The 10,588-nt window shown below is 40.4% G+C and overlaps 1 protein-coding gene across 1 annotated transcript in view; it reads right to left on the bottom strand.

Annotated features, from left to right (window-relative positions):
• Window positions 1–250: 250 nt before the first annotated feature.
• The window catches only part of ptgfrnb (prostaglandin F2 receptor inhibitor b), a 53,314-nt gene continuing 42,976 nt past the window's right edge, over window positions 251–10,588 (bottom strand). Inside the window, exons 12-15 of the mRNA XM_015010722.2 lie at window positions 5,040–5,226; window positions 4,796–4,914; window positions 4,628–4,678; window positions 251–4,166 (exon numbers count right to left, since the gene is read on the bottom strand). Coding sequence (XP_014866208.2) covers window positions 4,054–4,166; window positions 4,628–4,678; window positions 4,796–4,914; window positions 5,040–5,226 — 470 coding nt within the window. The 3' untranslated portion in view covers window positions 251–4,053. The remainder of the gene's footprint in view (window positions 4,167–4,627; window positions 4,679–4,795; window positions 4,915–5,039; window positions 5,227–10,588) is intronic.

Genomic DNA, 10,588 nt, shown 5'->3' with positions numbered 1-10,588 from the left:
GTTCAATCTATGCATTAAATCAGCAATGTTTATGCTTCTTCAAATTTTTTAAAACACAATTTAGGGATTATGATAACAGGTGGCAAGATAGAAGACATGGAGTCCTGCAAAATTTTAGTAAAACTGACCTGAATCAGGGAGTTTAGTCTGATTTAATGCCACCAAGAAGAAAAAGTTGTTTTTTTTTTATGCCGTCTGATGTTAACCGTACATTTTGAAAAGCGGAGACAAGAAAAAGCATCAGGAAGAGTACATATCACAAATCTATTTATTTAAAAAAATCATCATGATTTATCATATTAACTGCTATAAAAACAAACCAAAAAAAAAAAAAAAAGACAATATGGAAGCCTTCCTGGGACAAGTTCAGTGGTGTGCATCAATGCTACTTCCCGTGGTGTAAAGTTGGGAACATTTGGCACGAAGCATTATTATTATTATAATTATTATCATCCAGTCACTTGTTGAGGATGGCAAAACTGATAGTGAAAACCCCAGACAGCAGAAAGAAGCACACACACCTTCCTGGAAAGAAAAGTCACCATCAATCAGGCCAAAACTGGGTCCCAACTTTCATTCCCAAGCGGAGGACGTGTCGGGAACTGATTATCCAGGCTCCGTTTGGTTTTCCAAAATCAACGTTCTGCTTCTGGGTTTTGGATCCGGGTCAAATTCGGCCTTACAAATGTCACAATGTTTGGCAGAATATTCTTACAGAGTTGTGGTTGGAATAATACTTCTGGACTTGCCGTCTCAGAAGAACAAAATAATAATAATTGTTTTTAATCCAACGAACAACAGGTAAATAAATTAATCATCTCCTCATCTTGGAGTGTTGGAGCTCTGACTGAGAGTGCATCGTTCTCTGAGCTGTAACCTGATTATTGCTCTTAAATATTTGATTAAAATTCACTTTAAAAACATCTCTTTATACACCAACAGTTTCCTCTTAGTTCAGGAAGAGGCTGGTTGCCTCCTTGTGGGTCTGGACTGAAACTCTGTCACTTTATGTTGTTGGTGGAGCTGTGAGCGTGTGTTCACACACACACACCACTCAACATGACGTGCCAATCACCACAAGTTCATTCAACTGCTAATGAAAAAAATAAACAAAACAGAAAACAGACTCATCAGGTTTTGTTGTATAAACTGATTCAACCAACTTGCAAAAACATTTTTCCCCCTCATTTGCTCTTCTCTCTCAAAATTAAGCACAAAAAGAAACACTCAGAGATAAGGAACCACTCCACGCTAACTCAACTAGCCTTTAAAGTTTACGCTTCCACTTTTCTTGAGGAAACGGAAAGTAGAAATGCTTCCAAACCTCACAGAAACCTTGCAGTTAATAAAGTAAAATTTGTACTGAACAGTTCAAGGTAATACATTTATTCTATACGTTTAATAATTTTATATAAATTTGGAAAGTACAAAAAAAAAAAATCCATTCACAAATTTGCTAAATATTACTAAGACATTTTGGGTGTGGCTTTTTTCTGAAATTAAGCTGACTTCTCTATGACTATATTAAAAGTTGAAATTTGTTGCCCAATTCTGCCATTAAATCAATTTCTTTATACGTTTTACTTCCAGTGCCAATTTGTATTTTGACAGACTTGTAAAATTAACAGCAATATGTTATATTTGATTGTTTTTCCCCAAGTAAAAACATCCTAATTAATCTTAAACTATTATTTAGCTATAATTGACTGTAATTTGCTTTCCTTACAAATTATTGTTGGTTTATGGATATTAAGTACAAATTTACACCAAGTCCAGGTCAAAAATGATCAATTTAATGCAGACATTTCTTAGGTTTTATACTACATAAATAATAATTTGAAGTTATGCCAAATTTTGATTCTTCTTTTAAAATTTTGTCTGAAAGAAAATCTGCAACATAAATAACAAAAATACAGCTAGCTTGGTATAGAGCAAACCAAGAGTTCAAAGCTAAACATACTAAATAATTTAAGGAAATGTTAGAGGTTACATTTTTCAAACATTTTCTGGTTAGCATTTCAACTAGCAACCATCAGTAAAGAATTTAACAAAGCTGAATATATGTACGTGTTTTTGGACAGATTAAAGCAGGATATAGTGTAGCCTTACGTGGAACATAGCCTAGCTTGAAGCAGGTCATAGCGTAGCTTGAAGTGGGAAACAACCCAACCTGATATACAGCATGGGATACGCCACGTCTGTCCTTCAAATCTGCAGAAAAAAAAAAAAACTTTTTTGTGGGGGCCCATTTGGAGAGGCCTTTGAATTTGGATATTGCTGTGACATAATCAACCTTCAAATGTAGCCCCTGAATTTTGACAGATCCACAGGCAACAGTTTGAAGTAAGGTGAAGCTTAGCTTACACGGGGATAAAGCCTAGCTTGAGGTGAACCATAGTCCATCTTAAAAGTTGCATAAAATCCAGCTTGAAGTGGGATAGAACCTAGCTTAAAGTGGGATATAGCCTAGCATAATTCATTAGGCTAACTACTAGCTGAGGTAAAAAGTTATAGTTTTGGAAAGCAAAACTTTCACAGTCTCATATACGTTACAAAAATTATAAAAATTGGGGTTGAGATAGTGGTCAAAAGCTGTTTAATAGTCACTTAAAAATAAGTTGTCCACATCATTTATGTTAGCAAGAAAATTTAGCCGTCTCCCTGCTTTTCGTCTTTATGCTAAACAAATCCAGGCTAAGCACATTTTAAAAAACTATTTAAAAAAATTAAAACATATGAGACTCATGGACATGCAAAATTATGAACTATGATTAATACAAATAATTAAAAAAAGCAATCGAGTTTCTTGTATCATCCTGAATTAGCATCATGTGCTCAAGCTGGCTAGCAATTTCAGCAGCCAGTTTTTAAAATTTGAAAGCAGCAGGCTTTTAGTGGGGAAGGAGAAAGATTTATGTCGCTTATGACAAACATCATACTGTTACTAAACAGTACATGCAACCCTTTGTCGCACAGCACTCACACACTGTACAAAACACACACAAGACTCAGGCAAAAAATAACATCTGGATACATTTCTGAATACTTATAAAAGAGGAGTGCTCTCCGCCACCGCTGGTAGCGACTGTTAAAGTGTCGGTCCGGTGATCTGAACTAAGCACACTCCACAAATATTGGCACCGTGTACAGTATATCTCACACACAAACACACCGACTGCATATCTTTTTGTAAAGCTTAGAAATGTCTCTTTAATGTCACTTTAAAATCTCTCAATTTTCCAAAGAAAACGAAAAAAAAGAAAAAAAGTCCTGACAATAAAGTTAGTTATTTTCCTTTTCTTGTTAAAATAAGATCACTCTGGGATGGTAGTGCAACGCCTCTCATTTGGAAACATGAAGCACGTTTTTTATTTTCATGTTTACTCCACAAACTCCTCTATGGCAGAAGGAAGGCTCAGGCTTCAAAATGAAAAAAATTGGACAAATCCAGGTTCGATTAATCCAGCCTCGGACTTTTTCGTGGTTCATCCGCCATTTAAAAAAAATAGTAATAAAAAAAGGTTGTACTTTACAATGAGCCTTGGCATCTGGAAAAAAAAGCAGTAAAAAAGAAAGTAATCCAGCCTGAGCGCTTCTTTTTTTTGTTATTCCTAGTGGTTAGAGAGGCAGCAGATCTGTGTAGAGGTCCTCTATAGTCCCAGTGGGCAGTGACATCTCAGAAGCTCTGGCTTCCTCAAAAGTTTCTCAAAACATATAGAAATCCTATTGGGAAACCAAAACGTATTCAAAAACGAAGCAGAAGTCTGAAAGGCTATTTCTCCATCGAGCGAGCGTGAAAATCCCCTGCGCCTCCACTGCAGAGCCGAGAAGTTTCCTCCTCCCAAAAGCACCTTTATTAGATTTAATTTTATTTCCAAAAAATAAGCACTGTGAATCGGTTGGTCGGGCTCCCGAAACGATGCCGACTCACTCCCAGCGCCCGTCGGCGGCAAACAGGTGAGTGTCCCAGAAGTCGTCGACGGGAGTCTGTCTATTTTGTGCGTGGTGCTTCTTGTGGGCGCTGCAGTGTGCGGGCGCAGGGGAAACTGTTTGTCAGTCCATCTCGAGGTCCATCAGCTTGGTGCGCGAGCGGGGAGTGTGCGCCGTGTTGCGGCAGCAGCACCGGGCGCAAATCAGACCCAGGAGCAGAGAGAAGACGCCCACACCTGGAAAGAAAACGAGAGCTAAAACCAGAGCTTAAAAATGCAAAAGTGCGACATAAGAGTGAAGGCGAGTCGGTTTAAGACGTGAGCAGCAGCGGCCACCATGTTGCATTTTTCAGCTGCTGTTGGCAGCGTTTACATTCTCCTCAGGCTGCCGCTGGCCAGATAACACTGAACACACCATGGTTAGCTATGCATTTTGCTGCATAAAAATGATCGTTTTTAAAGTTTTGACATTTTTAAAAAAAAATTATTTTGCTCGTTTGCTCAACTCTTAAAACCAAACGTAGGAACGCTTTTAATGCGTTTGAGTTAGAACTGCTGGAAATATTATTTACAAACTAAAATATTATCATAAATCTTAATTGTATTATTTCCAGAAGGTTTGCAGCACTTTTGGATTGAACTGATGTGAAAGACAAAAAACCCCAACAAAAAACAACTAAAGTTAGTTGCAATATTACCCAGAGAGGCTGATGCACCATATAGCAGAGGTAGCTTTAAGGAGTCCCATACTGCAGAAAAAGGGAGAAAAACATCACTTATGACAAAAATAATCCAGGTTCTGGAGGAGTTTTTATGTTGCACTGCTTATTTGGTACGTCTGGTGATTTTTTTTAACATTTCTTCACCTGCAATTTTGACGGAGAGGAAGACTTTGCCAGAGGTATAGTCTTTATCCTGAGTCCAAAGTCCTGATGACGTCGACTTGTACCACGGAGTGACCATGCAGTGGTACTCACCGCTGTCACTAGAAAGCACAGCAAACTCCGTTAAACACCACAGCTGAGACTCAAGGCATGAGAAACACGATGAGGCAGAAATATTGGAGACAAATTAAAAGGGGCCATGAGGGGGGAAAGGTTCGACTCTCACCTGTCCTGAGTGCCGAAAATGTAGAGCACGTAGGTGTTGGCGTCCTTGCGCTCTATGGAGACGTCGCTGGACGAGTTGCGGTTGGACTTGGTCACGACGCCGAAGCGGTCCACGCTGACCACCGGACTCGTTGTCTGTTCGCCGCGCAGCCGAGTGAAAAACCACCTCACCTCGTACGCCAGCTCCTCTGCGGGGAAACGCAGGAAATAAAAGCAGTTAGCGACGAGAAGAGCCGCTACGATATTCACTTTCTGTTCTTCCTTTAGGCTTGGTGTTGAGCTGCTCCAATAGTTGTACAGCATTTATGTCAAATTAAAGGTAGAACAGTCCTTCAAATGCGCTACACTAACAATTTTATTTACTCTCCTTAATTTTCCAGCATTCTAAACAATCCCACGTGATTTAAACATTTGCAGAAAGCTCTTCTGCTCCTCTCCGTCTCATCTGAGCTGCTCTGAGTTGCTGCATTTCACTCAAATGACCACGTTAACCAGCTGTTTCTTTCACTACACAGAAGACAGAGATGGATGAGCTTCACAAAGACAGTGACAGCCATGACAACAGAGAGAGGGAGAGAATAATAAAAAAAAGAGACATGAGTTTGAAAGAATTCGTCATATTAGGTGCAGTCTTTGGAAAGCGGGTGCGAGTGAGCTCATCATATTCCAAGAGCCAGAGGTAGGAAGGGAAACGGAGAGCGCGAGATAGACGGGAGCCCAAACTACTCATTAGTCTGTCAGGGAGAGAGGGACTATTAGCACAGCGCCTCCTACACACACACACGCACACGCACACACACACACACACACACACACACACACACAGAATAAAAACCCCATGGAGCCTGAGTCATCCTCTGTCATTGGGGTGACAAATAGGCGAAACCGAGAGAGAGAGAGAGAGAAAAAAAAAAATAATAAAAAGGAACATTTGCCAACAACAATCCAAGAAAAAGACAAAAAAAAAAAAGAAACGATAATGAAAAACAATTACGAAAGACGACAGAGACGAAGAAACGAGGGGGAGGAAGAACGACGGAGGAATGGACGGACCGAATGTAATGAAGAGAGAGACGGAGGAGAGCAGGGGACTCACCCAGAGCAGAATAATAAATCACATCGCAATTTTTTTTTTCCTCCTCTCTCCTCGCCCTCTCTCTTCCATAATGGTTTTAATATTCAAGAGCGACATCATTAAAAATCAGGAGTAGCAGCAGCTGCAATAACCGCCGATTTGTCTCCTCGTCTGGCAGCAGACCCCAGGAGCAAAGGGTCTCCCAGCAAGACCGCACTTCCTCCAGGAGGACGAAAAGAAAAAAACGTTCCTTCAATACCTAGAAATGAAACTGCAGCATTTAAAGAAATTTTAAAAAATCCATTGTGCCATTCAGAAAAGTAAATTTTAAAGTTGTAAAAAGTTCAAACGAAATGTCATTAGGAGCTAATCTACTCAGACAGAAGATGTTCCATAATCTGCCCATCGTCTGGGTGACGACCTCCGGATAGGAATAGGAAAGGTCACACGGGATTAGCATCTTCAGTCCGATAGGAAGCGAGCGGAAATGGGGGGAAAAAAGGAAGTGAGAACTCGATGCAAATGCGGTCAGATCGGCGAAAAGAGGATCCATGAGGGCCCGGCAGATGGATGGCAGCAGGAGGCCCAATCCGAACCGAAGGCTGATCAAATCAACCCACAGGATGACAGGCGGGTCACGAGGCGACCTTCTGACGGCGAAAACCAAAACTTTTTTTAATTAAAAGCCAGGAAAAACGTCTTTAAAAAAAAAAAAAAAAAAAGTTCAGTTTTTGTTTTAAGATTCAATGAAAATGACTTGGAATACAGGGAATTTGCAGGAAAATTGGGGAAAATTCGTCTTTATTAAATTTAAACGGTGTCCTACTGTAAGAAGTTGGGAAGAAAATGCGACGCGAACCAGATAAAAAAAATAAAAAAAAATTCAGACATTTTCACATCACAAATTCCACAATTTTTCCCAAACTATAAATTCCAGATAAAAACAAAATGTCACCGTAAATTTTAACATGGTGCATAAATGGAAGAACAGATGAAAGCCGGGATCATAGACAGAAAATCTGACGTCCTGGACCAATTACCAAACGGATGAACAGACGGGTGAACGGAAAAATGAATATTAAAAAAGGCTTTAAAGTCTAAACTTTCTGTCCAATTGAGCCAAAAGGAGACGCCGATATTTTCGTCTCCTTTTGGCCAGCGATACGACGTTTCAAACTGAAACGTCGTATCGCAGCTTCTGCATGAGGAGCCCGACAAAAACTTAGCAGAAGTTGTTAACAGCCGACTAATTCGCTGGTTACAGTGATGAAAGTGGTGATGGAGATGCATTGGGACAGCGCAGGGAGGGGGCAGTTTTCCTCCTTAGAGGCCAGTAGCCGAGCGCTTCGTCCAACCAAAGAGGAGAAAACAGGAAGCGACACTAAGAGGGAAGGTGAAGGAGGTCAACTGACCGACACACACACACACACACGCACACACACACCCCTCCAGACTCGCTGACCAGAGCGAATGAAGAGCTCTCACACCATCAAGTTCCTCAAAGCTACACTTGGAAGACAGTTACATAAAACTGTAGCGACCTACTTTATGAAGAACAATGGAGACAACAGCGCTTCATCCAAACTTCATCTTTTATCCTAATAATCAGCCACTAAAGTATGTTTTAGGTACAAGAAAAAAAAAAATCTGTCTGAAATTCTAGTTTGGGTTGAAATGAGAGAAGACGTCAATTCTTGGCCCAATTGAAGGCGACATAAAACCTCATAACCTTAGACCAAAATCCACTTTTGTCTGTCACGTAACAATGTTTTGAAAAGATAAACTCAACATCCACTTTGATAGGTGAAACCTTCCGGTTGGGGCCCATTTATCTTCAGAACAACCTTAGTTTTTTCTATTGTGTTCAATACGTTGTTGGGTCAGGGACTTCCTTCTACAGACTTTGGTTGAAATGAGTGCTAATTAAGCTGCTCTTGCCTTCCTATCGTCTTGAATCACTCCCTTTATTATCCACAGACTTAAAAAGAAGCATTTTTTTGTCCATAAAGTGCTACTAACCAACTCTTTTTCAATGTAAACCAAAGAGATAGGTGTGTGAGAAAATCACAGCACATCGACAGTTTCTGAAATCTTCAGACCAGCCCATCTGCCAATGAATACGCCACGTTCAAAATATCTTTTTTTCTTCTTCTCTATTTTAACCCTCAGGTTTGGACTACATCATGCCTAGATGCTGAAATATACAGTCGCTGACACGTAATTGACTTATTTTCATGTTTTGTTAAACCGTACAGGTTTACCTACCAAAGTGGCCACAGAGTTTAATGGTTGACGAACCTTAAAGAAAAAGTTATATTCTGGTTTTTAAGGTTCAAATCAATCCTTAAACACAAAATTACATTATTTGACCCACCATGACCACTATATGTAAACTTTAAATCTAATTATAAAAAAAAGAAAACTTGAACTTTAACAAGATCTTTTGCTGCCCATTTAGGTCCCACAAACCTTTGCCGGTCAGTTTTCAGCTCTATATATATATCATCTCTGGTGGTTTCTATGGGAAATAATGGCCACACTTTCTCCTAATTACATCATTTAGCTGCTCAGCTAAGAGCAGGAAGTGTTTTTCTTGTACTAACGAGGTTAGTTTCCCACTTTACCCCCTTAACGATCAAAGACACGTTTTGCATAATTCCTCAGGACTGACGTGTGAACTCCAGTTACTCGTGTCGGTGACGACACCGACGTTCGGGCTATTATTAGAAAGCCCGCTGCCTTCTCGCCGAGTCCGCCCGTAACTTTCTTTGTTCTTGCTGGCGAAGCGAGCCGAGAGTGAGGGGAGGGGATTGAGAAGAGCTTACAGTGACAAGGGGATGGGGAGGAGATTATTTGGTTTTAATACGCAGCAATAAATCAACAGCGAACGCAACATCTCGGAGCAAAATGCAGCAAGAAGCCTGAAATTACTGGTGTGTGTTTTTGCACAAACGTCTAAGCTTTGTGGGGCGACTTCAGCAGCCGTGTACTTGGGAGTTTTGCAACAGGAATCCAACCATATCGAGTAATAGCTGCTCCGCAGTCTGACATGTTACATGTCAACATAAAAGGCGGTAGCATGCTCAGAAAAAAAAAAAAAGAAAAAAAATGAACGCTTGCCAGATCGTCAAACAGTATTTGAACATCTCCCTGAAGCTCTCATTTCTCAGTCTTCACAAAACTGCCTCCATCACCTTTCATGTGCGCAACTCGGTGCAACATAGATAACAAAAAAAAAAAAAAAGGGTGAGAGATTTTTGTCCACAAGTTGTAAGCTTCCCCTTACATCGAGATTTGCGAGAAAACAAACCCAAGACGTGGCTCCGGACCGCTGGCTTTCTCGCGCTGCTTGTGTAATCTCCGAGGGCTTTGAGCGTAGGTTTTGGATTTGTTGAAATGGCCCCAGTGTTCCAGCCCGAGTTTAACTGGTGCAGCAGCTTCATTAAGCAGGAAGAGAAGGGAAAGGAGGGGGGGGGGGGTTAGTGGGGAGCGCTCTCTACAGTGAGTCTCTAATAGAAAAACCTGGCTAATAAAACTAAAATGGCCGTCGGTGTAAATGAAGATAGTCTGATTGGATTTCTTTGGATTAATCCCTTGAGGAGGGTCCGAGGAGCTGAAAACTGCCTGACACACCAGCACAAAAGAACGTCAATTACGACTACTGCTTCTAATGAACACACGAGTAAGTGTGTGTGTGTGTGTGTGTGTGTTCTCCGCTCCATAAAGCAGGACAGTGCTGGAAGAGTAGAATACTAAACACTATAAAAACACCATTTAGCTTCACAGAAACAAAGCCTCTGGGAAAGTGAGTTTCCCTCGTTACTCGCAGCATGCTTAATGAGAAGCACCAGCAAACGAAGGCAGGCTTTGCCTCATATTTTGGGATGTTTTGCATCCGCCAGCCCCTTTCAATGAAACGCTTCGCTCACGCGGGCTTCACGAGGCAAAGACCTACGTTTTTTCAGATCCCCCCCACCCCCCAAAATGCTGACGAGCGTTTGAAAAAATGTGACTTTCGAATCGTTTTCTCTTCATATGGTCTCGTTAGCAGGGTTAGGGTTTCATTATTACATTTATTCAGGACAGAAATGAGTAATTAAGGAAAAGATATCATGTCTACAAATGCTTTAAATATGTTATGTAGTTAATATGAAACAAAATAAATAACTAACTTAAAAAAAAGATCTGTGATAGCCCCCTACCAAATTTTGCAGATGTTTCAAATCATTTAATGAATTTAAGTATCAAACATGCATAGAGACAACAAGCTGTGTGAAAAGTTAAAGCTGGTTTTTAAAAACAGGTTTCAGTGGTTTTGGCCTTTGACTTCCATTTTTGTCCACTTTCTCTCTTCATTTTTGAATCGTGAACTTTGACCCCAACAGAGATAAATACTTTGTTTCGGACTCAAAAGACTTAAATCGCCATTTCCAAGTTTGAAATTTGGGATTTAGATTTAGTAATGAACGCTATGA

The sequence above is a fragment of the Poecilia mexicana genome, unplaced genomic scaffold, assembly GCF_051168715.1.
Source record: "Poecilia mexicana isolate PSO_F unplaced genomic scaffold, ASM5116871v1 scaffold_2, whole genome shotgun sequence".
NCBI lineage: Eukaryota > Metazoa > Chordata > Actinopteri > Cyprinodontiformes > Poeciliidae > Poecilia > Poecilia mexicana.
This window is presented reverse-complemented; position numbering and strand designations above follow the sequence as displayed.